Below are 27,994 nucleotides of genomic sequence, written 5' to 3' on the forward strand. Positions count from 1 at the left end.
GGGTACATTTGATGAATAATAAAGCTCAAACTCGTTCTCTTTTACGTTCTTTCTTTCACTTAGTTACTACTCAGTTTCAACATAAGATCAAATGCATTCGTAGTGATAATGGTGTAAAATTTCAAATGACAGAATTTTTTCAATCTCAGGGAGTTATCCATCAGTTGAGTTGTGTTGCCACACCTCAACAAAATTCTGTCGTTGAAAGGAAACATCAACATCTTTTGAACGTCGCTAGATCTTTACGTTTTCAAGCACACTTACCTGTGTCATTTTGGGGAGAGTGTGTTCTTTCTGCAACATACATCATTAATCGCATTCCCACTCCTCTTTTATCAAACCTTTCTCCTTTTGAAAAACTTTTTCATAAGCCTCCTTCTTTCTCTCATTTTCGGGTTTTTGGTTGTCTTTGTTTTGTTTCTACTTTGTCTCATAATCGCACTAAATTTGCTCCTCGTGCCAAACCTTGCATATTCATTGGTTACCCTTTTGGCATCAAAGGTTATAATGTTTTTGATATTCATTCAAAATCAATTCTTATTTCCCGAGATGTTGTTTTTCATGAGAACATTTTTCCTTTTCAAACATCTTCTTTCCCTTCTACCGATGATATTGTTTCTTCTCCAGTTTTGCCTATTCCTGTTCCTCAATCCAGTTGTGATTCTCTTGTTTTTCCTTCTTCCACAGTTTCTCATAATGATATTACTCCTGTTGCTATTTCTCAACCTATTTCAGCATCTGAACCCATTTTTAATCATGATTCTGTTACTGATGTGGTTCACTCTAATTCTGATATTGATTCTCATGTTGAACATCCTCATTGTGATAATGTTTCTAATAATGTTCCTAATGTTCCTTCTCGAAAATCTTCAAGAATTCGATAGAAACCGAATTATTTACATGAGTATCATTGTCAACTGGTGGATTCCTCTATTACCCCACTGCAGTCTTCTTCTTATGTTGCGGATCAGTTTATCACAGGTATTCCTCATGCCCTTTCTTCTGTTTTGTCATATGACCGGTTTTCTCCTTCTCATAAACACTTTGCTCTTTTTATTTCTGCTTCTGTTGAGCCTCAATTTTTTCACTAAGCTGTCAAACATGCTTGTTGGCGTGAAGCCATGCAATCTGAGATAGATGCTTTAGAATCCAATAATACTTGGACTCTCACACATTTACCTCCTGGAAAAACACCCATTGGTTGCAAATGGGTGTATAAAATCAAACATCGAGCTGACGGTTCTATTGAAAGGCACAAAGCCCGTTTAGTGGCCAAAGGCTTCACTCAATGTGAAGGATTGGATTACTTTGAGACTTTCTCCCCGGTTGCCAAAATGACCACTGTTCGTTGTCTCCTTGCCTTGGCTGCAATTCACAATTGGAGGCTCCATCAACTTGATGTGAATAACGCGTTCTTGCATGGAGATTTGGATGAAGAAGTCTTTATGCAATTGCCACTTGGTTTTGCTAGTAAGGGGGAGACCCGGGTATGCAAACTTAACAAGTCCCTTTATGGCTTAAAACAAGCCTCAAGACAATGGTTCTCTAAGTTTTCAAACACTTTGATTCAACATGGTTTTATTCAGTCCAAGGCCGACTATTCCTTATTTACTAAAACCGTTGATTCTTCATTCATTGCTTTATTGGTCTATGTTGACGATATTGTTTTGGCCAGCAATGACTCCAAGATTATTGATGAATTTGTTGTGTTTTTAAACACTCGGTTCAAGCTCAAGGATTTAGGTCCTCTAAAATTTTTCCTTGGTCTCGAGGTTGCCCGCAGCAGCAAAGGAATTGCACTTTGTCAGCGCAAATTTGCTCTTGATATTCTCAATGATGCAGGTCACTTGGCTGCCAAACCAGCCAAATTTCCTATGGAGCCTAATGTTAAATTTCATGCTACTGAAGGTGCCTTACTTGAAGATCCAACCGTCTACAGAAGATTAATTGGTAGACTTCTATATCTTACTACTACTCGGCCGGATTTAACATATTTTGTTCATACACTCAGTCAGTTCATGCAGTCTCCTAGACAGCCTCACATGGCAGCAGCCCTTCGAGTTCTTAGATACATTAAATCTGCTCCTGGTCAAGGGCTCTTCTTTCCTTCTTCCTCTGCTTGTCATCTTAAGGCATTTTGTGACTCCGACTGGGCTGCATGTCCTGACACAAGACGGTCGGTTACTGGCTTTTGTGTCTTCCTTGGTTCTTCTTTGATCTCATGGAAGTCTAAAAAGCAACACACGGTATCAAGATCTTCGGCTGAAGCTGAATACCGTTCGATGGTTGCTGTTTCTTGTGAAATCACTTGGTTATACAGTTTACTCAAGGATCTTCAGGTCAATCATTCTTCCGCTGCTCTTCTCTTTTGTGACAGCAAGGTTGCAATTCATATTGCTGCCATCCCTGTATACCATGAACGCACAAAGCACATAGAGATTGATTGTCACATTGTGCGTGAAAAGATCCAAATGGGACTGATCCGGACTCTGCATGTTTCCTCTGCAAATCAGCTTGCTGATATATTTACAAAGTCACTTGGTTCTGTCCCTTTTCATTCTCTTCTATCCAAGATGAACATTGTGGATCTCCACTGTCCATCTTGAGGGGGAGTATTAAATTGTATTTTACACGTGAGCTATTTGTATCAAGTATTAAATTGTATTTTACACGTGAGCTATTTGTATCAAGTTGTTTATGTCAAGTTTTGTTAGTTAGTTAGCTTTTAGCTTAGACAGTTGCTTAGTCAGATAGTTAGCTTTCAGCTTAGACAGTTGCTTAGTCGGTTCTCATGAAACTCAGTATAAATACTGATTTGATTAGTTGTACAGATTATCTTAATCAATATAATCCAGAGTTTTTCTTTTCTCTCAATTTTATCTCTCGCAATTCATAGCCTCTGTTCTTATTCTTTCTGTTCATCAAACATTCTCTACATCAGAAATTCAATAAAGTGGCAGACCCCGGAGCAGGGCTGTCTCAAGCTGAACTGGGATGCTGCCATATGTGCTTCGACTAAAACAATGGGAGTTGGGGCGGTGGTGCGGGATGATTTGGGGATAGTACGAGCGACAATACGTCATTGACCCAACGGTAGCGGAAGCAACGGCACTGTGGAAGGCGGTGCAACTGTGCTTGGATTTGGGCTATACCCGGGGGGTGTTTGAGGGGGGAATTGGCATGGTACAAACTTTGTGTAATGGTCAAACGTGGAACAGATATGACCAACTGATTGACGATATCCGCACCCTTCTACAGGGCCTGTTGTTCCATACAGTCCAGTATGTTAGTAGAGAGTCGAACAAGGTGGCTCATGCTTTGGCACAAATGGCTGCTCGTCAGTCTATGGACTATGTGTGGATTGAAGAATACCCTTCTACAATTCAATACCTTGTAATTGCTGATCTCGGGTTTTCTATTTAATTAATGGAATTATCTCTTTCAAAAAAACAAAAAAAAAAAAAAGACATTGTGTTGTAGGTTACCTTTGGTAGAAAAAAAAAATTATTATTCTAGAAAATTCAATGCATGATTGCAATTGGAATCAAAGGTTTGATTAAAAAACTAGACCTTTTAATAGCCATGGATCATTGGGGGCTCTTGGTGCTAACGGATATAAATTTCTAATTACTATTAAAACGTTAATGACATGATATCATAAGTTACAAGCCATAACTATTGCTTATTTGATTTAGATATTCGTTAAATGTTTTAGGAATGTCTGCATTAAAAATTGAACGTTTAAATATTAAAAAATAAATAAAAAAATAGAATGAGGATCAAGATATTGAGATTTATGGAAAAGCACAGCATGTACTATGGAGGTTTGGAGAGTGGAGTTACAAATATTTTCCTCAATTTGAAAATTTAGTTGCTTGAATCACTATTTATTGATTTAAGATATGTTGGGGTTTGCAATTTAAAAATGAGCGATTTAAAAACGTGATTTTTAAAAATGCAGTGAAGTATTTGATAAAATTCTAATTTAGCCTTTAAAATTACAGTTTAACTTTTAAAATTATGTGTCGTTAATGACATCCCTTGCCTGCGACTGCATTTTCAAATTGTAATTTTTTTAAAACACAATTTCAAACATTTATTTTACGCGATTTGTTTAAAATCACAATTTTATTTATTTATTTATTTTTGTTTTTTTTTTTTTTAAGAAATCGCAATGCCAAACGCACCTTTAATCATCTCAAAAAGGATCAATGGGAGACTTTGAATTCATGGTGAGCTATTTTTAATGGATAAAGTTTTACTTCAAATTTAGCAGGATAAAAAAATTTCAACTCAATTTGTTAAACTGACTTTTGGTCCTAGAGCATATGATTTTCACAAGTATGTTTTATTTAAAATGTGAGAATCACGTGCTTTTATTTAAAATGCATATTAGGATTAGGATTCTCAACAATTTATTGATCGGAGCGGGCTCTAAATGTGAGAGAGCCTTTATGAGTTTATAGGTGGGCGAGCTGTCTGAGGCTTGTTCGTACAGGTAAATCTCATAAAAACTATCGTATTTTTTGTGTGAATTGCTAACAATGAAGGCATAAAAATTGCTGAAAATCTCTATGAGTTATTATAAGAATAGATACGAGTTTAATAGAATAAATTCGAAGAAATTCTTGTACTCTTTTTTTTTTTTTTTTTTTTTAAAAAAGAAATATTATTATTATTTTTTTTAAAAAAAAAAAATAAAGAGAAAAAGAAAAAGAAAAAGAAAATAAAATAAACCCGGGAACACACAGAACGTCGTTGCGCAGAAATCTCTGCAACGCGCAAAACACACACAATCTCTTTTAAGACAAAAATTAAAAACGTACCAAAAGACATTAATATAAACCAAAAACACCAAGCCTGAGGCACCGGGACCTCCGGCCGAAATCCCCCGACAATTCCCCTGAGAGATCTCGACCTTGAACCCGATCCGATCCGATTATGGCTCCCGTATCGGCTTTGGCCAAATACAAGCTCGTGTTCCTGGGGGACCAGTCCGTGGGCAAGACCAGCATCATCACGCGCTTCATGTACGACAAGTTCGACAACACCTATCAAGTAAAATTTTTCTGAACCCGAAAATTTGAATCAATTATCACGTTTTTGTTTATTTTGTTGGGATCGGATTGGAAGATTTGCTTAAGTCGTTGGATCTCCCTGGCTTTGGTTGATTCTTAGGTTAATTGTGATTCAATTTAGATTTGTGTGATGTATACCTTTTTGTGTTATAGTTGATCTAGCCGTTAGCTGAATTTCTTGTAGAGGCTTCTTTTTTTTTCCCTGTTATATTTTTATGTGTAGATTTTATTTATTGAGAGATTGAAGGAAATGAATTGGAATCATAATTCAATAGTCCGAATCTTTTAGTTAACAAGCAATTAAAAGGAAATTTCTCAGAATAACAAATCATGATGCTTAACGACGCCACTCTGTATGATGAGAAATGGTGAATTAATCGTTTAATCATTATTCTACCAGGTTACTATTTACTATTTCCTTAAACTTTTAGGACAATTAGTAATTTAATATGGTATCAAAACAGATAATCTTAATATCAAACTCTAAATCCACCACTATACTTCTCATTTAAGTTAAATATTATGAAGATTTCAAACTTACCTTTTATTTTATTTGAGAGATAATACCGTTTTTCATTTGCTTCATTTGATCTCTCTCTCTCTCTCTCTCTCTCTTCGTCTGCGTGTGTGTTGATTTTCCTTCTTACTTGAACAACTACTATAAGTTTCATCAGTTAGACTATTTTTCTCTTTATTAGCTTATATTTGTCATTTACTGATGACCAGGCTACAATTGGTATCGACTTCCTGTCAAAGACTATGTACCTTGAAGATCGAACAGTCCGGTTGCAGCTCTGGTGAGATTCTAGTGATTGACGTTTTATACCCGAATAGTACTACTAAAAGTTTATTTATATTTCTGTTTTCAATCTCCTTCCATGAAAGTCTTGTGTTCATTGGTTAATGTTGACCAATTTTTTTAGGGGAAAATATAGTGAACAAACAAAAGGGGTTGTATATGCATAATGCATGCATATCTATATATCCAGCTGTACTATTCTTGTGCTTAAGGACTACTTTGTGTTAGAGACATCTGGTTTGAGATTTGTTACACTAAGGGTTTGGGTTTATCCTTAACAAAGCCTACAAATTTTTCTCTTGCAAATACATGGCATTTTCATATCCTTTATTATTATGTAATCTCGATGGATGGAAGGGGTGCCCCCCATAATTCTTGGAACAAAAAATGTTAAAAACTTTTACGTCCAAAGCCTAAATTCTCTAGGGGCTGCCCCCCCCCCCCCCCCCCCCCCCGGGAAAAAAAAAATTCCGAAAAATAACTCTACATGATGAATTTTGAGTTTAGAAATAATTCTTCAATGTTTCTAGTATTTTGTTTTCAGGTTGTATGATTCTGTTGCCCATGTTTGATGTTTCCCATATATTTTTGTTTCTATTATTTGTACCATTCATTTTCAAGTATAATACTGCAGGCCTGTTAGCATAATAAAATGTATCTATGATCAGTTTTGCAATGTGTAAATATTCTGAGTTAATCAAAATAGTTTATTTTTTTTATTTTTTTTTATTTGTAGAACCTTTCCAAAATACTAGGTTTTCTTATAGAAATAATATTTTGGTTAACTCAAGTAGAAGAATTAACTGAAAATAGGGAGTGACCTTATGGTTTATCTGAGTTAGAAATTCAGGATTCTGAAGCTTTGTATTGTGTTTCTTCCCCATCCCCCCTTTTTTAAAGTTGTGAGATCATGATCTTATAGAGTGCGTATGTCAAGGGTTAGGAAGTGGTGAGTGGAAACTTGGTTATGTTTATTTTTTCGATGGGAAGCATGGGATTGTTGCTTCTTCTAATTACAGTGTTTGGTTAGTAGTCATTGCATTGTTGAAATGTTATATAGTAGGCGCACTTGTTTTTAGAAATTTGCTCTTTCTTTACCCCCCACCCACCCACCCACCCGCACACACACAATGTAGAAACTTTGTGAAGATTTAAAAGCCTCCACTAAACGAACCTGTAGTCCTAAAATGCCTCCTGTAAGAGCAGAAGAGTGTTTAATTGCTATTCTTTGTGAACTTATATATTCTTTGCCTTTTTTACTGAAAAGCATGTCTAATATTGAAATCTACCACAGGGATACTGCTGGACAGGAAAGGTTCAGGAGTCTCATTCCAAGCTATATTAGGGATTCCTCTGTGGCAGTCATTGTATTCGACGTTGCAAGTACGTTCTTTTACTCTCTTTTTTTCTTCTTTTTTTTTTTTTTTTTTTTTTTTTTTTTTTTTTGTTTTGTTCTTGTGGTAAATTTTGTGTCAGTTATTCATTTGCATGTCCATGTTTTGTTCATGCATCCTGAAGAATAATTTATTGTAGCTTCTTGAACAAATACAATTATTGAGCTAATATGTCAAACTTATGAGCCTAAAATGTATTGACTTAGCAGGATGCTCGTTCAGAAACTTAAGGTATATTTGAAGTTTTTGAAAAGTGTTGGAGTTCCGCGTTTTGAAAAGGTGAAAATTGAGAAATGCTTTCGGTGGGGGTCAACAAAAGAAAATTCTTTTGGTAAACCGAAAAGTATTTTTGAAAAGCAAAATATGAATGTTTTGAAAAAATTGAAAGAAACAAAACCAAAAAAGCAAAAATTCAAGGGTGACTGGCCACCCCTTCTCTCCCTGGTTGAAGGTGGTCGCGCCAACCCCGTTGTTCCGTTGGGGGGTGGCGGCATGGCCACATCTATCCAATCGGGATTGCTTGCGCGGATGCCTCTGTCTTGTTGGGGGTGGTTGTAAGATCACCTCCTCTCTTCCATTAGAGGTGACCGGATGGCCACCTCTTTTTTATTTTATTTTTTTTTTAATTTTTTTTAATTTTTGTAAGTAACAAGTTCATATTTGAAAAATAAGTATATGTTTTGTTTTTTAAAAAGTGTTTTGTGGTTTGTTTTGAAAAGTGTGTTTGTATCGAAGGCCCCATATGAAAATTGTTTGGTAAATATTACTTGAAAAGTGTTTTTCAGTGTTGAAAAGTGAAGGTACGTCCTCCCTTTGTAGCAAGGTGGAGGGTGAGGTTGTGGGTTCAAGCCCACCGGGTGCGTGTGTAACTTACCAATTCAAAAAGAGTTATGAAAGAGTTTACCAATTATGCCCTAAATAATTTTGCACCCACTATGTTTAAATTGATTAATTGGGCTTTATATGCTTGCTTAATCAATTTCTAACAGTTTAGGCATATCTTTTTCTTAGGCAGACAGTCATTCTTAAACACTTCCAAATGGATTGAAGAGGTTCGCACAGAGAGAGGAAGTGATGTTATCATTGTAATTGTTGGCAACAAAACAGATCTTGTGGAAAAAAGGTAATGATTAACTGCCCTGTCCAGAGTATGTTATGGATGAAGTTAGTCGCCCTGTTTTCTATCTCATTTTTCAGTTGCTCAGACTGCAAAAATCAAAATTTGACTCTAGAGGATTGCAGTACTGTTTTTCACATTAACCATTGTAATATACCTCCTTCACATCTAGAGTAAGCTGCTGCATGAAAATTAGTTATTCTGTTATAAATGGCAGTTTTAGTTAGCAGAAAGAAGTGAGAAATTTTCATAAAGTGGTGAAAGATGCTAGGTGTTTGCATGTATAGTACATAGTTTTGAATTATATGAACAGACCTCTTCTGTTTTTATTGAATCCCATAACTAAAAGTAGTTAACAATTTATGATAGAGGTGGGATAACACGAAATAATAGTTTCATGCTTTTGAAGAGTATGATATCCAGTACATATTTTTAACAGCCTATTTATACATCTAAGAAGATGCTCGTGAAATGTCATGGATTATGGGAACTTGAAAAAGTAATTGGAAAAGTTCTATTATTTTAATTCAAAAATGGGTTCTCCAGTGGTTTTAGAGAAAATAACAAGCATACATTGAAAATTGTTCAAAAACAACCCCTTTTCCATAACGACTGTTGCTTCCTAATCATAATGGTATTTACTATTACTTATTATTTTTATCAAGATGCGGATGGTGTAACATTGTTCTCTACAGACTCTATAGAAACCAGCTAGAGAGAGAAAATGAGAAACGTTTTGTCAGTGCCAAAAAGTAAGGTTGCCAAAAGTTTGTTACTGGTCTTCATGCTAATCTTGAGCTCTACATTCTCTGCAACTCTACTTTAGAACGTCTTTATATCTGTATGCCTGACTAAATGGCTAACTCTGAACTACTATTGGCAAATTGAAAACTTACACAACTGTACAAATTAGGTAATGGAGAATATTTTGTTCACCTACACGGAAGCTACAGAGATCACTTTCTGCTCAAAGTTTCCCAATAGATCGTGTCTCAATGTTAATTATGCTAGTTTATTGTGTTAAATATCTGTTGCCATCTTTTGCGCTTATGACATGGGCTTCATGTGAATGGTTGGACAGGCAAGTTTCTATAGAGGAAGGAGAAGCCAAAGCCCGTGAGCTCAATGTTATGTTTATTGAAACTAGTGCCAAGGCTGGCTTCAATATAAAGGTAAGCTATTAATTTTCTCTAGTTGGATGGCTGTTTATACAAATGTTACGGCTTGATAATGGAATGTAGATCCACATGATTCTTGTTGGGTGCACCCCAAATACTACTGACTTCCTTTTTGGCAAAGAAATGGGTTTAATTGAATTATGCTGATGATCTGATTGGCAAAGGTCCAGAAGATTTTGTTTTCTTCAGAGGGTTAAACTAGTTTGTGGTGGTCACAAAGTAGTTTATGCTTAAAAGAATTTCAGGTCTCTGAAATTATTTTATGAAGGTGGTTTGGTTTCTGCCAAACATTTAAGCTGGCTTAATGTAATTAACACCCTCTTCGGGCAAATTAGATTATGTTAGGCCTTGTTTGGAAAATTATTTGTTTTTGGTACAAATTTCTATGCAAATTTAGGACTAAGTTATTCGAAAAAATTCAAAGTTTTACCGGGTTTTTTTTACATAAAATCCAAACTCGGTACAAATTCCAAGCACTCAAAACATCCATGACTACATTGATTTTTGAACTTTAGGATCCAAAAACAAAAACAAATTAGGATCCAAATTGGCTTCTGATTGTTTTGCTACAAATCTCATTGCTGTGCAACCTATTGAGTTGTCCTCATCAATCCCTTGGCAGGCACTGTTTCGGAAGATTGCAGCAGCCCTACCTGGAATGGAAACACTTTCTTCGACCAAGCAAGAAGACATGGTTGATGTCAATCTTAAGTCAAACAATGCAGCAGCAACGCAGTCACAACCGACGTCGGGAGGATGTGCTTGTTGATACACAGCATGGATCTATGTAAGCTCCAACTATGTTGCCGGACTTCCGTAATGCTTTTCTAATCATATCAGGTGTCTGTAAAGTTGTGTCCACTTTTTGTAGCGTCGGGCTTTTTTGTTTGGTTGATTGTTTAAGGATTTAGGCCTCATTTGGCTATGTTTTACGAAAATTGGAAGTACTTTGGAACTCTTAAATGAAAAGCGATTGTGTGCCCTAGTTGTTTGGGTCCAGTTTTGGAAAAATATCTCAGCTTTTGGTACGACGCCCCCCCTTCTCAAAAAGTAAAAAAATCTTACGAAAGGTACTTTTGTTATTTGAAAAATGATCAAAACATTTACAATGCACAACAATGACACAACACCAAGACATATTGGAGTGAAGTCCAAACATTGGGTCCCACCTTATTTTTGGGTCATGTGAAATGATGGGAAACACCTTTTTTCCCCAAAAGACCCACTATTCTTCCCATCTCCCCCATTCATTTTTTAGTTATCTTTTTTTCAAATGGGAATAACTTCAATAAGGATATGGCATAAACCAAGTCTTTTCTGCCAACCAATAAAAAAGAGACGCATCAGTATATCACACTAAATCACAGCAAATGAGAATAAAGCAAAAACACAAGATTTTGATATCTGAACTCAATGTATCAATCGATCGACCGCTTTCCTCCTTGAAGAGAAAAGCCACCCCCTAGCCACTGCCCACCGCACCAAGGTGCTGCCCACACCACCACCGCCCTCTACTCCGTCGAGCGCCGCTGAGTGATGTAGATCTCCGATTCACACTTATAGTTCTGAAGAACACACATCAATTTGGTCATCCAAAAAATAACATCAGAGTCCAGCAAAACTTACTAACCCAAGAAACAAAAAAAAAAAAAAACCATCCATCAACAATCCAGACAAGAAAAAGTGTCAAATATAGCAGATTTAAAGCATCCAAACGGGGTTGAGCTATGTAGCAAGTGCTGTGGGGACAAGCTCACAGCGATTAAGAAGGGAATTAGTTATGTGAGAATGTGTGTGGAGGTGGAAGTATCAGAGGAATTGGTCAAGGATTTTTATCTCCAATGTGAGTCTTTGGGCATTCCACTGTTTCGTGTGTTGCTGCAAATTAAAACAACCAGTGTCCTCTGGTGAGTGGGTTCCGGTTGGCAAGAAGGGCAAGGCCAAAGCTGGAAGAGAGGTCAGTGGTTGTGGAGGAACCATCAGTAGAATTCGGGTGTTTTGGTCTTATTTTCATTTGTTGAGAAGATCATAATCCTGTGTTTTGGTCTTATTTTCATTTAGTGTGATATGTTGATGTGTCAACTGTTTATTGGTAAGCATAAAGCCCTTCTTTTCTGCCTTTACCGAACAGAAGCTGCTCTCTTTTCAAATATATTATTGGATCTTGAGACTATGTTAGTCCTACAGACTCAATTGTGATTTTTTTTTTAAAAAATAATAATAATCAATAAATAAATAAAAATTATAAATAGAAGGATGACATTGCAAAAGATGGGTTTGAGGGTTACCTGTTTTATTTATTTATTTATTTCATGGGTTACTTGATATGTGTGTTGGATTTGTGGTGTTAATGATTTGAGTAATTATATTAAGAGAAAAATATCCTGGCTCAAACTACTACTCTATTGTCAATGTGCCCCATAAACTACTAATTGTGTTAATGTTTCCTCCTAAACTACCAAAAAATGTCAATATCTCTCTAAAGCCAACAAAAAGACAAAAGTAACCCTAAAAAAGTTGCCGCACTGAAATCATACTAAAAAACAAAAAAAATGAAATAAGAAAAAAGAAAAACCTTGGTTTTTATTTATTTTATTTTTAAAAAAATAATTTTTGTTTTTAACAATTTTTATAGTTTTATTAAGAATATTTTTGTCATTGTAGAAAACATTGACATTGTTTGATAGTTTAAGGGGGGCATTGATACAATTGGTAGTTCGAGAGGGGCATATTAACAATTGGGTAGGAGTTTAAGAGGCGTATGAGTGTTTTTCCCTCTATAAATCACTTCATTATTGTAACGACTCACCACAAACGACACAATATTATTCGCTTTTGGCTCCCCCAAACTAGACTTTTCAGGAGGTCACCCAACCTGGGATTGCTCTCGCAGAAACACGCTTAACTGCGGAGTTCTGATAGGTTCATGGCCATCACGACTTTAAAACGCGTTATGTCATAAATGGTGTATTTATACATATAAGTACATCTCCATTTCCAGGCGATGTGGGACGTCACAATTATCCCCTCTCATTCCCCAAAGCTAATGTAGTATGGTCATTCCAACTAAAAAATCAATTCTCATGCACAAAATGTTACGAGAAACTATGCCACATCAGCTTTGAAAAAGTCGAGAGAGACTCGTTTAGTGAGAGAGAGTCTCGTTTTCCACCTTTTAGTGAGAGAGAGTTTCTGAGAGCTTGTCTTCTCCGGGCGCCTCCCTCCTCCCGGTAGTGCTTATCCCTCTAGTCTTTCTGGGCTAGGGTGTTTTTTGTTCCCCTGGTTTGTTCCAGTGGTGTTTTGTTCCCCCCGGCTTGTTTCCGGTGGTGATGTTTGTCCTCCTAGCTGTTGGGGCTATGGAGTTTGGTTATTTGTGTTTTTTGTTGTTGTTTTCCTTTTGTTTTTGACAGATTCATTTCGTTTGAAGTCGCCTTTGGGTGTAACCTCGGTTCGTGTTCTTCCGGCTTTCTTTTTTCTTAGATCTATGGTGTTACGCCGGAGATCTTTCGACACAACCACTCAGACTTTATTCGCCGTCAGCCTCTGTTCCTACTACCTCATTCTCCGGCGACGTTGAACTTCTACGCTCGGAGCGTGGTCTGCACGCGTTGAGGGTTTGGTTTGCGCGTGAGGGCCACGATCACCTCTCTGGCTGGCGGGATGGTGTTTTCGGGAAGGAATGCTGATTGGCTGCAGCAGGGGTGGCCCGGTGTGCGGTGCGTGTTTTACACGCGCCGGTGTCGGGGTTGCTCTTCACTGTCGGCTTAGCGTTTTGTTGTCTGTCTGTTTTGTATATTCTTACTTTCTTTCACAGTTTACTATTGTAATGGGCTGAAAATTACTTGAGCATTTAGGTGGCTTGAAAGCTAGACCAGGCTTTCTCATTTTTAGATGGGTGGTGCTTTATTGTTTAGAGAGGGCTATATTTTTGTTCGTGTAATTTTAGCTTGTTGCTTTGGTAACTGCTTTAAGTTAAGTTTGATCCTAACTTGGGGTTTAGAGATTCTTTATCTCTATTCCTTACCTTCAACCTTTGGGTTTGTACTGTAGATGTTGGGACTGGGTTATTTGCCTTCGGGCTCTTGTATTTGCCTTCAGGCTTTTATTGAATGAATATCCCTGTTCAAAAAAAAAAAAAAAAAAAAAAAAGATGATGGGGTGATGTATTACATTACTTGATTTGATTTTCTCTATCATTTGGTCAAAGAAAAAGGAACTTCTTGTTATTCATTTGCTAGTCAAAAGTTAATTATCAAACCTAAGCTCCATACACGCTTCCTGTAAGTGATTTTGCCATGGATTTAGGATAATAGGTATGATCTTTGGCGTGATACTGATTGGAATATACAGAGAGCCATATGACTTCAATTATAACAGCTGAGGGCGCCCCTACGTTCCGGACTTGAGGGAACGCGTGGAGTTTATACCGTCTAGGCCCTTCTTGCGTGGTTTTCAACGGACAGGTATTACTATGGTCACGCTCAAGTAGAATAGTCATTCTAATCGTCCCGTTTTGCCTTTTTAATTATGAAAAAAAAAAAATTATAACAATTGAAATTTTTTGTAATTGTTATAAAGAAAACGAAGTTGGGACTTGTTTTAATTTAAATATGTAATGAATCAAAAGTTAGCCAGAATCATTTTGCATGTTGATAGTGTGAGATATTATGGTCAAGAAATGGTCAAAACCCAAAAAAATTATCTGCATCCAACAATATGCATATAAATATTTATGAAGTTATAGTTTTTTTAGTAATTGTATTATTTCAATCAACTCTCTAGGTTACTAAATCCGACTTTTAACTCTTTTTAAAATATTTTATTTTATTTTATTCATTTTGTTTCAAATCATCTAAACCACCCGTGCACCCCCTAAAGGGGAAGGGGGGTGTTGCACGAATCACCCTTTGTTTGGGGTTGTCAACACGGGCCACCCTTAATGGAGGGGTGGCGGGTCCACCATCCTTTCAATTTTTTAGTTTAGTTTTTTTAGATTTTGACCACCGTTCCCTTTTTTAGTTGTCTTTTTAGAATTTAATTTTTAATAATAAAATATCTTTTTGAACTAAAATACCAAAAATATTGACACGACACTAATGGAAGATGTCACATCAACAATTTTAGACAATTTTGGACTATGTGAGTGATAAAAAAAAAATTCTAAAAACTTAAAAGCACATTGGGTGTGCAATTTATTTATTTATTATATTTTACTATTCTTTATAATATACAAAATTACGAATATTGATGAAATTTATCTTTTGAAATTATGTTTCAATGATTTAAAAAATCTAAGATAAAATTGAAAAATAATAAATAAAACTCAAGTGGAATTCAAATTTAACAAAACAATACAAATATGAATTTTCAAAATAATAAAATATAATTAAAAAAAAATATGCTACCCAAACATGCCCTTAAAGAGTTAAAAGTAGTATTTAGAAACACATCAAGTAAATTAAAATGAGGCGATTTACCCTAATTTTTTGTTATCGTCTTTTCTAACAATAATTGACCAATAATCAAATTATTTCCACGTCACCAATATAAAAATCATTTCCCTGGACCCTTGCTTGAACGGACGCTGACTCATGAGTCACGACTCAGTCTAATCATTGATTCATGAATCATTATGCCCCCTAATGCTAGGTTTAGAAATATTGAAAAAAAAAAAGAAAAAAAAAGAAAAAGAAAAAGCAACTGCTTCTTTAGCAGCCAAAATTTACTCTCCTATCATTTTGGTGTCTACTACCCCACTACTACCACGGTACCACCTTTATCAATTCCCTAATAATTTCTTATCAATTTTCATACATTTAAGTTTTAAATTTATAATTTGATTTATTAGATTCAATGTAAATTTCACAAATCTAACTATGAATTTAAAAATGAGCTCATATTCTATACATTCAAATTTTAGGATTTGTTTGTATCGGTGTAAAATATTTTGTGTCAAAATATTTTCAATGAAATTATTCTTCAAAAAAATATTTTTTGCTGAAAACAATTTTTGGTGTTAGAAGCGTACGGAAAACTACAAATACTTTTTATATTTTCATTCAATCATATTAACCTATAAAAATTAATATTTATTCACAACATAAAAAATTAAAAAAATAATTTGAGTTTCGGCAATAATCTGGAGAAGGCTCGTCGGTAGTTCGATAGTGTGACAGTGGCTTGATGGTAGTCCAGCGGTGACCCAGTGATGACTTGGTGGTGGTTCGACGGTTTGAGAAGGAGAAACTCAAACTCAAACTGATAAAATGATTTACGAAATTTAAAAATAAAAATTATTTTTTAAAATTAAAAAAACTTTTTTAGGTTAATTATTATTTTTTACTGTACCAAATACCAAAAAAATACGAAAATATTTTCTGTCAAAAGTCAAAACCAAAGTAGTTATCAATTGATTTGTAAACCCAATATAAATCTCACAAATATAATGTTAAATTCTGTTTGCCATTGATGCACTTTATGTTTGTCCTTGATGCACTTTTTGGGTACTTTACCATCAAATCTTTTCAGTTTCTCTTTCCCCACTTCCGGCTTCGAACGTCACTAAACGTGGCACACTCTAATTGGCGGAGGTGGGTGGCTCCCAATTTCTCAGCTTGATCACTGGGGGAGACCATGAGCTGCCACAAGGCCCACAACTCTGTTATTCTCCAGAAACCCAAACGAAGAAAAGAAGTGGGAATCGCATAAACCCTCTTAAAAACTCTGTTATTATCTAATTTGATCTTAATTGTTATCTTTGGAGGGCTAAAGTATTCCTTCAATCCCAGTGACTCAAAACACCATGACAGGTCTGTTTCTCTTGTTTTATTTTTTGTTGTATCTATTATTTTTAACTAATTTATGAAATTTCAGTGATTGAAAGAGAATTTAGAGATGGGTTTCGTTTGTTTAAATCTATATGTTTCTGGGTCGTCACCAAATCAATATGTGATGCTCCAAGCACCAAGCACCAAGCCAATTATCTCTCGTTTTATTTGTTGTTGTAGCATCAATTAATTTGAAGTAAGTAGTCTGTAGTCAGATTTCAATGTTTGGAACAGAAAGTAGAGATGGGTTTCGTTTTTTTTTTTTTTTTTCAATTCTATCTGTTTCTGGGTTGTCATCGAATCATATTCAATGCTCTGTTTGGTTGCTGAGAGAATGTGAGAAGCGAAGAAAATGAAATTTTATTTCCTTGGCACCGCAGAAAATCAGAATGTCCTGTGTCTGGTGCTCATTTTTCTACCTTGTTCTCATCTTTAAGCGGAGAGAAGGCTTAACTTTTATGATTTGCAAGTTATAAATCTTTAGTTTCATGACAATGATAACAACCTTATGTATTTGTAAGATTTGATATTCTCTTTTGTTACTCCTCTCTTGAATTGATTGATTTTAAGGGTTGTTTTGCACGCTTTTAACTAAGCTTAAACTCCTAGGATTTTTTTTTTTTTTAGAAATAGAAATAAAATTGATACATGCTTGTATAGTCTTACCTGTTTTAAATTGAAGGATGCAAAATGAATTTGTCAAACATGATAGGGTAGTTAATTCTAAATTATTGTCATATACCAATAGTTTTTGTGTTTTTTGAACTAATAGAGAGCATGTGTGCGTATGTGATGTCTATCCTAGCAAATTAAGGCATATGAGGTTCTTTGCATGCTCTTTGGTTATTCCTTGAACGACCCTGACTTTGCAAGTTGTCAATGATACAAGGATGAGCACAAAAACGGCTAAGAGTTGAAAGTGCCAGTTTTTACTAGGTTATTTAGAATGATACCACTGTTTACTTTTCACCTTTTATCCATGCCTTTTGGAGACTTAAATGTGTGTGTACGAAGCAAGTACTCCCATCTAGTTTCCTGGGATTATAAAGATTAAAGAAAGGTTCTCTGCTTTCCTTTTGTAGTGCTTACTCTGGAGGATAAATCATCATGTCACTCTAGGCCATCTTTTAGTATCGTTTTGTTAAGAAGACATCTTGTATATTTATATATAAAATAAAAATAAAATCTGACAATGTTTACCATTAGAAATGTTTATGCAATGTTTTCTAAAGATTATTGGAAGAAAATACTCTCCACAATTTTAAGTAAAGGAGCATCTTATGTATGAGAGATCCTTTCTCCACTGGAGAACCATGTGTTTGATCTCATATTGCCACGTAATATTCTTACTAGATCTTGATGCAGGTCTTCTTCATGTCAAACCATTTTGATAAGTAACCAATAGTTTATATATGGTGGTTTTAGCTATGTACCTGGTGTATTAGAAACCTCAAGTTTGTCGAGAAAGAGTCTAAATTTTTCTATACTTGATTCAATATATTCTATGATTGATCCCTTTAAGTTTGAGTAGTTTCTCCCAGTTTAAAATTTTTGTAGTGGATTGATGAAACCCATCTTTTTACAAAGGTATTAAACTTGTATATATTGTGTTTAATATCCAACTACAGATAATCAGGAGCCGATGCTCAAAGATGGACACTTGACTAACCAGTTGCCATTGAGAAAACTCAAGTGGTGGCACTGGTGGTTTTTGGTTGCAATAAACATTTTCTTCCTCATTGTGGGCCAATCTGCTGCTGTTCTTCTTGGGAGATTTTATTATGACCAGGGTGGAAATAGTAATTGGATGGCTACTCTTGTCCAAACTGCTGCCTTCCCAATCCTTTTCGTCCCGCTCTTTCTTATTCCTTCCTCTCAGGAGCCTTCAACTTCTTCGACCCCAACCTCTATCAAAGTTCTTGCCATGATCTACTTTTCTCTTGGAGTGCTCATAGCTGGTGATAACATGCTGTATTCTGTTGGACTCTTTTACCTCTCTGCCTCTACCTACTCCCTCACATGTGCAAGCCAATTAGCTTTTAATGCGGTTTTCTCTTACTTCATCAATTCCCAGAAGTTCACTATGTTAATTCTTAACTCTGTGCTTGTCCTCTCATTATCTGCTGCTCTGATTGCTGTCAATGATGACTCTGAAGGACCATCAGGAGTTTCCAAGTCTAAATATATGGTTGGCTTCGTTGTTACTCTTGCAGCTTCCGCACTTTACTCTCTTTTGCTTTCCCTGATGCAGGTTTCCTTCCAAAAGGTTCTAAAAAGGGAAACATTTTCTGTGGTTTTGGAAATGCAAATCTCTACATCACTTGTTGCCACTTGTGTTTCTATTGTGGGTCTTTTTGCAAGTGGACAATGGAAGAGTTTGCATGGGGAAATGGAAGGTTTTGGTACAGGAAGAGTTTCTTATGTAATGACTTTGGTTTGGACAGCTGTGGCTTGGCAGATTTGTTCAGTCGGTGTTGTGGGCTTGATTTTTGTGGTGTCATCTCTCTTCTCTAATGTTATCAGTACTCTCTCTTTGGCTGTTACTCCTATTGCTTCTGTGATAATTTTCCATGACAAGATGAATGGCGACAAGGTAATTGCTATGCTTTTGGCCATCTGGGGTTTTGTATCTTATATTTACCAGAATTATATTGATGACTCTAAGGCAAGGAGAGCACAGAATGATGCTAGTGAATCTCAGCATAATTCTTCATGTTGATGAATTTGGAAAGGCTGCCCAGAAACTGAATATCTTGGCTTTTCTTTGATTAATTTTCCCCTGGTGTAACTGATGCCAGCCTCACATTGAAGCATATTGTTCACAGGTTTATGGCTTTGTAGCTGGATTAGGGAAATTATCCAGTTAACTGCTATTTATCTTTTTCTGAATAGATGTCATAATCTATAAATTGCTGTTTTGAAGACCCCATGGAATGAATTAAGTTATTGGATATTAAGTTTTAATTCATAATTCGTACCACTATCATATTCTTCAGCTGCAGAAGTCAATTGTTTCTACAGAGGGTTGGGTTTTAAAAATGTAGAGATGTGTGCAAGGATGAGGATGTCTCAGTGGTCATTAAGGAATTGGCCAATGTGGAGGGTGAGGTCGCGGGTTCATGTCCCATTAGTGCATGTGTAGCCTACCAATAAAAAGTAAAAATAAAAATGAATTGGCCAATGTGAGGAATAAGAAGATTAATGAGAAAATTAGTGTCTCGGGTAGGGAGGGTACAAATATTTTGTGCGATTGGTTAATCAAATAAGTATTTTCTCGAATTCTTTGCTTGAATTCCAAAGAATCCAAATTTATACCGATCTGGGATACCTTTGAATTTCCTGCTCGAATTCCAAGAAACGAGAGAGGGCTTAGGGATCCAAGTGCCTCGAGCAGCCTAAGGTGTGGGGTCTACTTGCTCGGATTACTTGAACCGTACTCCCACCTTTGAATTTCCTGCTCGAATTCCAGGAAATGAGAGAGGGCTTAGGGATCCAAGTGCCTCGAGCAGCCGAAGGTGTGGGGTCTACTTGCTCGGATTACTTAAACCGTACTCCCCTCTCTCATTTCCTGGTTAGCTAGTACATCGGCCTCGCAAACAAGTTGGACCAACCTCATACCACTAAATCTTGTGTTTTAAAGACAATATTTGTATACATCTAAAACAAAGATGAATTTTTCTAGTATTCTATCATGTCTCTTTCACCAACCGACAAAAACAAGAGTTTATAAATTATATTTAAGAAGATGATAAGTAACATCAGAGTCCTCAAAAATCAACTTTGAGATATCTATCATTTGATGATTGGTCTGCCGTAGAAGATTCAAGGAGGGCAGCCTATGAAACTGCAAATAATTTAGACCGTCCGATTAGTTGACCAAGCCCCATAGAGCATTAGAGCATAATATACTACTTTAATCTGGTTTCTAATATATCTATATATTTTTTTTTGGGGGGGGGGGGGGGTGGGGGGGAGGGGAGAGGGAAATTGTAGAATTTGAAAGAGAGTTTTGAAATGAAAACTGAAAAAAGTTGTGTGTTTTGAATCTTGAAAAGAACAAAGTAAAGGAATAAGGAATTGTTAAGATGCTTGAGAAATGAATCTGATTTTCTAAAGCAATATAATTTACTTTTCTTTCCTTGGGACATCCAATATTCGAGCAAAGAGAAGTAAAATATAGGAAAGAAGTTGTTCTATACAACTTCAACGCCAATTTCGAAAAAAAAATATATTGTACGTTTTGTCCTCTACTATGGATTCATTTTACAACTCTAATTTAGGCTTGACAACTCGAGTTGCCGTATCAACCCAATTGGTTGGGGTGTTAACCCATCAGGTTAACGTGTCAACCCATTTAATTAATTTGATAAAAAAATGTATAATTATCACGTCATAAATATGTTATAAACATGTTGGTGGGTCATAAACATGTTGGTAGGTCATAAACGGGTTGACGGGTCATAAACGAGTTATAGCCTAAATTCAAACCCTATATATTCGTGTCGTGTTCGTGTCAAATTCGTGGGTCGTGTCAAAATTATCAAGCCTACTAATTAGTCAATAGACATTTCAATTAATTATTATATCCAAGTGCATGGGGTAACAATAAAAAAAAAAAAAAAAATAATCCTTTTTGGGGAAAATTATATTTTGTTCTATTAAACTTCCATCCAATTTGTAATGTTTTCGTCCAACATTTTTTTTTTTTTTTAAAAAGAAAAATTTATCTGATGCAAAGGTTATAATAGATATTTAAAGATGATTGATTGCAACTTTTAAAAATCTAAATCTATCATGGTCACAAAAATATTTTCATTTAAATTATATTATATTACCTGAAATGCAAAATAATAATTTAACTAAGATTCCGTTTGTCGTATTTTTCAGACGAAATCATTTTTCAGAAAAATTATTTTATCTGAAAATATATTTTGGCATTTGATTCATACGGAAAATAGAGACGACAAAGAATAAACAGCGAGAGAAAATGTGTGCAAGAGAAAAAAGATAAACTTAAAAAATAATTTATGATATTAAAAAATATTCTTCGATTTGATCATTAATTTTTGTCGAACCAAATTACGTTGAAACAAACGAAGAGTAGATATTTCAGACAACTTTTATTCTAAATTGGTGTGCGTACGAAGAGTACTAAATGTGAAAGCGTATGAATACAAACTTCCATATGCTTGACGCAGACAATTTCTGCTTACGTTTTTTTCTGATTGCAATTAATTCATTCTTAAATGGTGGGGGGAAAAAAAGCCCAGAAATTTCCATTCAAGGAAGGATTCTCAATATCATTATCATAAGGAAATGCAAAAGCCCATGCAAAGAAGAAGGGGAGGAAATAGGAAAAGAGGAAAAACAAAATAAGTCAATGAAAATAAATTTATTTGTTTTATACGGTTGCGGCCTTAATTTCTCTTGGTTTTTTTTTAAAAAAATAAAAATAAAAATTATTATTAGGTGAAATGTATCATCATTTGCCAACAATTAATGTTAATAAGTTCCCAAAAAGAATGACATATATTGTAAATTAAACTAATTTAATCTAATTAACAACTCTTTATTTTTTGGAAAAATGTATTAAATTGGTCCATGTGGTTTCAAAAGAGACAAATAATTCCTTGTGCTATTCCAGTGTAATAAGTAACTCCCTCCGTACAAATTCCGGTCATTTCTTTTCCCAGCAGAATCATTATAAAATTATTAATTTACCCACAAAAAATTATATAAAAAACAAATTAGAACGAAAAAAAAAAAAGGTTGGACTAGCGTTGAGGTAGCCGGAGCATGAAAAGAGACAGGTTGGCAATAGTCGTGAGGAGGCCGATGATAGAGAAACTCACATCGATATTCATTCCACTATGGGTGGTTCGGCCGCTCTCTTTATTCAATTTATGAGGGTGGTCGAACCATTTCCATAAACATTAGGGTAGTCGGCCATCTCACTGCCCGTCCAAACCCTTTTTTTCTTTCTTTTGTTATTTATTTATTTATATAATTTTTTTAGAATAAATTTCATATATCTTTTTATAACATTGATTAGTCGTGGGCCTCGTGGGTGACAAAAGCCATATAATTCTTTAACACCATTAATTCAAAAACACTTAAAAATTTAAGCCGTTACGACTTCTCCTTAAATTTAATTAATTAATTAATTTATTTTTAGTTGGGTTGACTTTTCCATTGTTTTCTAAAGGTTTTTTTTTTTGAGAAAGTTTTCTATAGTTATTATGTCTCCATCTTTCAAGGATTTACATAATTTCTGCATGCATCTGATCTGAAAAGATAATACAATTCAAAGTGCTCATTACGTAAATTTTGAGATTGGGATAAACATATGATTAATAAATCAAAGTGTTAAATTAATGTTTATTCTAGACATTAATTACTATATAATTAAAGAAATGGCAAATATCCTGTTACCTTAACAGTTAACAGCAATGTATTAATTCAATTACACAGTTTAGAGTAGTTAAAATAAAGACCCATATTTTCTTTGAGTTTTTCTAAAATTTATGTGAATTTTAAAATTAATATTGAATTAAAATCTAATAATAATCTATTACACATTCAATTATAATTTTAAAAATCCAACCCGATACCACCCAACACCTACTTTAACTAGATTGTTTAACAAGGCTAGCTAGCCCACATAGACTTAATTTATATTGAGTCATTCTACACATGAGTCTCTCATCCTCCCTTCATCCTCATTTGCTAATAAAAAAATCAATTTTTATTAAAAAGTTGTCTCTGATGTGACATCAGAGACAACTTTTTCTTTAAAATCAATTTTTTTAAGGAAAAGAGGGTGATGAAGGTAGGATGAAAGACTCATCTTTAGCATTTCTCATTTATATTCAATCTGGTTAATCTGTGATTGTGTCAAAAGAAAGTTTTAGAACATTTTCCTAGGAAAGACACAACATGAAAGAATAAAGGAATGAGGGAAAATAAATAACTATATGAATGGCAAAAGTTCCTTGAATCTATACATGCAAGGAGCTTATTATATATGGGGTTATATTTTCTTTTTAAACCCAGCTAGATCTGACCTTTGACTTTGCAAATTTAACAATTCTACCTATAAAGTCTTAGGGTATTACAGTTTTTACTTAAAGTTATTTAGAAATTCATGTGACAGAGTTCACGTCGCATTTATTATATCGATCACGATCAAATTTATTTGTTTAGTACCTTATGTGGTAAGTGGAGTAATGCTAAAACGATTTTTTTTGTCATATTTTCATTCTCCCAAAGTTGATGTGACTTTTAAAATCATCATTGGATAAAAATTTAATAATGATCAATTCCAAAGCCAATTGGGATTTCCACGTCAACTTTGGGAAGGTGAAAAGATGACAAAAAAATGATTCCTAACATTACTCGTGGTAAACGTCACGCAAATTTACAAATTAGCGTAACCATCAACGTGACATTTACCACATTAGCCACATTCAAATTTAATGTTTAGTGGTTGTGTTATGTCACCACTTATCACAAATGCTTAAATTAAACTGAAATAGTTGATTTAATCATTTGATTAATATTTTAACAATTTCTCGAACATGTGAGACCAAATCACACGTGCACTATAATAATCGAATTGTAGGATAAATGACAAAGACAAAGGTTTGAACACATGTTTTTTGCTCTTATACCATGTTAAAACACTATTTATCCCTATAAATTAAATCTCAAAAAAAAAAAGAAGTAAAAAGTAATTGAATTTAAACATTGTCTCTAACATTACGCCGATGACAAGGACCCTTCTTAAATTTTTCAAGCTTCAAATCGAGAGACAAAACCATGGCCTGAAAATTTAAATGATAAAAAAGAACAAAATTTAGAAATTTAGAAAAAAAAAAAAAAAAAGATTAAAAGAAAAATTGTTGAGTGCGTTAAATTATTTTAACCCACATCCAAGAATGACAAACATAATCCTAACTAACCATTCACCTAAACGTTTGACAAAAGATTTTGCCACCAATTGAAGAAAGACAAATGCCCCATAGCTATGGCATGCTATTGCCATTTCCAACCTTCAACAGTTGCACCCATACAAAATATACATAGGTTGTGGCGGCTTGCAGAACTTTGTCGGAAAATATTATTCACGAGGGTTGGTATTTGGTTGATACAGAGTGTAATGAGCTTTGATTTTAAGCATTAAAAGTGTGTTAAATGCAGCATAATTCAATTTTGACCAACTTATTTATCAATTATAAGACCTGGCATGCCTAGCACCACACATCTTGCCAGCTGCTGATTAGCCTAGCCATTAATTGTGGTAAGAATTCAGACAATAACCTGAAAAAATTATTAACCAGTGTGTCCACGGGTACAACTTTTATTATAAATTTTTTATAAATTAACACAGTATACTTACCATGTCAATCAACAAATACTGTCACGAGAGTTTGTAAAGGAATTGAAGTAAAAGTTGTCCTCTAAGCATTTTTTTAATCATATTCGGTCTTCCAAATCAACCTGATAAGAGAGAGTAATGCTGCTCTTTACATGTTTTTCACATCAGTTGATATGACGTGTTTTAAGTGTGGCTTTTTACATTAGTTATTTAAAAAAATAAAACGAAAACTACTTAAAATACGTGACTTCAGCCGGTATAAATACTGTTATAAATCACATTTTTATCTCACACTTTTAACATGGCAGTTCTAATAATTATCGATTAAAAAATTAATGCAAGATAATTACAAAATAAAAATGGGATATTGAAAAGATTAATCCAATGTACAGGAAAAGGAATAAAAGTGACACCAAATTGGCAGGAAAGTTGGCCACGGAGTAATGTAGTAAAAGAGCATTGAATGGCACATGGAAAGGTCACAAGATGAAGCTGCCAAATTTAAGTTCACTTGTGTTCGAAATTTCAAAGTCCAAGGCGGACCATAAATTCCCATCTCTTGCAAAGAAAAAGAAGAAAGACCATCATACATTCGAGAACTTTGGCCATGCCCCACAAGAGAAAAAACCCAGAAAATTAATGACCAAAAATTCAAAAACCCACCCTTTAAATTGAAAAAAATTAAAAATAAAAAGAGTCATAGAATTTAACGGTTTTAACTTTTAAAGGACAATGGCCGTACCAATTCCCATTCCCTAGTAAACCAAAACCCCTTTAATTTGAAGACCTAAAACCCAACCAGAACACATTTTTTTCCCAGACAATTTGACACCACTTTTCCTGACCGTTAGATAAAGAAGATCCTGTCAGGTCCATTAGATCGGGTCCCAGCAGTTTGCCCAGTGGTCCATCTTAGGCCAAATTCACGCACGCACCACACGCTCACAACACCAACAACAGCATCGCATCGGATCTGATCTGATCTGATCTATCGGAGTCGGACACAGTGGGAGCATTAAATTCTGTGTAACACTGCATCGCTGCCCATCAGTCAGCAGCCTCTCAACCCCCATTTAATGATCGAACACAGAAGAAAATGTGAAAAGGAAAAGGCCTTATGCCCTTTAGTGCAGGGACACGCTTAAATACGTGGACGCCCCCACCACCGTACGCCAGAAAATTTTTCAAACACATTTGACGGACAGGATGCCACCACAACGTCCACTCGATCAAATTTCAACCACGGGGCCCACCTCCCCCCATTTTGCTTAATGTTCTGAGTTGGCCTATTTTCAAAGTAGGCGAAGAGGAGCATCGCTGCATCAGCCACTATGCTTCCTAAGACGTACCGAATACTTTCTCAATAAGGTACAAAAATGTGAAAAGAGAAGGGCAATAGGTAATTTCGAAAAGAATCCCATATTTACATTGAAAAAAAAAATAATAATAATAATAATTTGTCTGTGATAATGAACATTCGTATGAAGGGAACACGCAATCTCTCTCTCTCGCTCTCGCTGTCTCTCGCTCTCGCTCTCTCTATCAATTTGTAACGTGAAATTATAAACCATACAAAAATTTAAGAAAAAAAAGAAAACCAAAACGTAAAGGAATATAAAGCAAAAGAGTAATTTTACGTGACAACGCTCTCAACGGCGAGGGAAATGTCAACGGTCAATGGAATCAACGGTTGTGGTGGACTCTCCCGAAATCCGCGAGCTTCCTGGAACGGTTCTTGCAAAACGACCCCGCCGTGGAGAGGTGCAGCTTCCTTGGATCCCTGGCCTCTCCGGAGACCGCCATATCCGGCTGCAAGCCCTTCTGGTTCCAGTGCCGGCTAGGGCTCGCTCTCACCAGCGGGCTCAGGCAGAACGCCATTCCGGACACGTTCCGGGTGTGTCCCTGCCGACCCCGGCGAACAGGGAAGGCCGGAGACCTCCACGACTCCGAAGAGTACCCGCTGGCTGACGGAGATCGATCGCATTCGTTGTCCGAATCCGCAGTCCTTACAGGAGACATTCCTCGATCGGCTGTCGGGCGAGGCTTTCTGTTCTCGGGGGCAGAGGGTTCTTCGAGGACGAAGAGCCGCGAATTCTTTCTCCGGCTGCCGGAGAAGATCGCGGTGAACCAGGGGGAAGAAGAAGAAGAAGAAGAGATCGTTGCCGACGACGAGGGCGCGCACGATTCCCGAGACGAAACCCTAGGATCCGACTCGATTTTCTCGGATCTGGTCCTGAATAGTTTCGTCAACAGCGAGAACCTTCCGCTCTTCTTCCTACAAGCTTCCACGGTAGCAAAGGTGTTAGCCCCCGCGTAGGTAGGGCCCACCTGCGGAGTGCTGTAGAACCGGCGGTCTTGGGAGGTGTTGTGTTGCCACGTCGACTCGTCCGATTTGCGGCGAGCGACGTAGGGGGACACGGACCGAGGGAAGACCAGCGGAGGCGGTGGCAGAGTCGGGTCGGACTTCCTGGGATCCTCCGACAAAGCGGCGCGCGATTCCGCTCGCGGGAGCTGAGCCTCCTTCTGATGGGCCTCAGCCTGCGCGGCGATTAGTACAAAGAGGCGCTCCCGGAGACAGGAGGCGCAGACGCCGACGGTGCTGCTGAAATCGGCGGTATGTTTCTTACACCTCATTTAACACTATCACTATGCCTACAAAATTTACGTATATTTATATATATATAAATATGTGTGAGTGTTTTCAGTAGCTGATCATATGGTGGTGGTAGTGGTGGTGGTGGTTGTGGAGGGTGTTAACCGCTCTTGAAAGCAAAGACTTTTGAAGAGGAAATCAAAGGGGGAGGTTTGTCTTCTTCGTAGTTCCTGAGAGAGAGAAAAGGAAAAGGGGAGGGGGTGAGAGTTTTTATGTGAGAAAGTGAGAGTACTTGTGCGGGGGTTGGAGGGGCCAGTGAATATTAAATTGAACGACACGGTGTCTAGGGGTACTTTAGGAAGAAAAGGCAGTCCGTAAAATACAACTGGTGTTGGGTTAATATCACCATAAAAAGGCACCTATTTTTTAGTAACTGAGTTAATTGACTTCGGTTGGATAATATCATAATTATACAAAGGATTTGTAATGATTAGCTTATGCGAAAATATTAGAGTATCATTAAGAAGTCCTTTTGTTTTAATTAATTACCTCTTTATCTTCTCTTGATTTACTTTTACTTTTAACTGTCCAGTTAACCTGGAGAGCGGAGACGTAACTTGAACTTTTCTAC

The 27,994-nt window shown here is 36.0% G+C and overlaps 3 protein-coding genes across 3 annotated transcripts; 2 read left to right on the forward strand and 1 right to left on the reverse strand.

Annotated features, from left to right (window-relative positions):
- The first annotated feature begins 4,764 nt into the window (after positions 1-4,764).
- LOC133880101 (ras-related protein RABH1b) lies at positions 4,765-10,577 on the forward strand. Its single transcript, XM_062318983.1, has 6 exons — positions 4,765-5,058; positions 5,805-5,875; positions 7,172-7,260; positions 8,283-8,394; positions 9,470-9,560; positions 10,189-10,577. Exons 1-6 carry the CDS (start codon positions 4,942-4,944, stop codon positions 10,333-10,335), a joined length of 627 nt encoding a protein of 208 aa, XP_062174967.1. The 5' UTR covers positions 4,765-4,941; the 3' UTR covers positions 10,336-10,577.
- Positions 10,578-16,197: 5,620 nt separating this feature from the next.
- LOC133880639 (probable purine permease 11) lies at positions 16,198-19,357 on the forward strand. The gene is made up of 2 exons (XM_062319621.1): positions 16,198-16,375; positions 18,022-19,357. Exons 1-2 carry the CDS (start codon positions 16,369-16,371, stop codon positions 19,110-19,112), a joined length of 1,098 nt encoding a protein of 365 aa, XP_062175605.1. The 5' UTR covers positions 16,198-16,368; the 3' UTR covers positions 19,113-19,357.
- Positions 19,358-26,147: 6,790 nt separating this feature from the next.
- On the reverse strand, positions 26,148-27,646 carry LOC133880108 (uncharacterized). The gene has a single exon (XM_062318988.1). It carries the CDS (start codon positions 27,402-27,404, stop codon positions 26,454-26,456), a length of 951 nt encoding a protein of 316 aa, XP_062174972.1. The 5' UTR covers positions 27,405-27,646; the 3' UTR covers positions 26,148-26,453.
- Positions 27,647-27,994: the final 348 nt, after the last annotated feature.

Source organism: Alnus glutinosa, chromosome 10 (assembly GCF_958979055.1).
Source record: "Alnus glutinosa chromosome 10, dhAlnGlut1.1, whole genome shotgun sequence".
NCBI classification, from domain to species: domain Eukaryota; kingdom Viridiplantae; phylum Streptophyta; class Magnoliopsida; order Fagales; family Betulaceae; genus Alnus; species Alnus glutinosa.

Coding starts and splice junctions, on each gene's coding strand:
- LOC133880108 (XM_062318988.1), bottom strand. CDS start 27,404: ATGAGGTGTAAGAAACATACCGCCGATTTCAGCAGCACCGTCGGCGTC.
- LOC133880101 (XM_062318983.1), top strand. CDS start 4,942: ATGGCTCCCGTATCGGCTTTGGCCAAATACAAGCTCGTGTTCCTGGGG. Junction 5,059..5,804: donor AGTTCGACAACACCTATCAA/GTAAAATTTTTC, acceptor ACTGATGACCAG/GCTACAATTGGTATCGACTT. Junction 9,561..10,188: donor AGGCTGGCTTCAATATAAAG/GTAAGCTATTAA, acceptor ATCCCTTGGCAG/GCACTGTTTCGGAAGATTGC.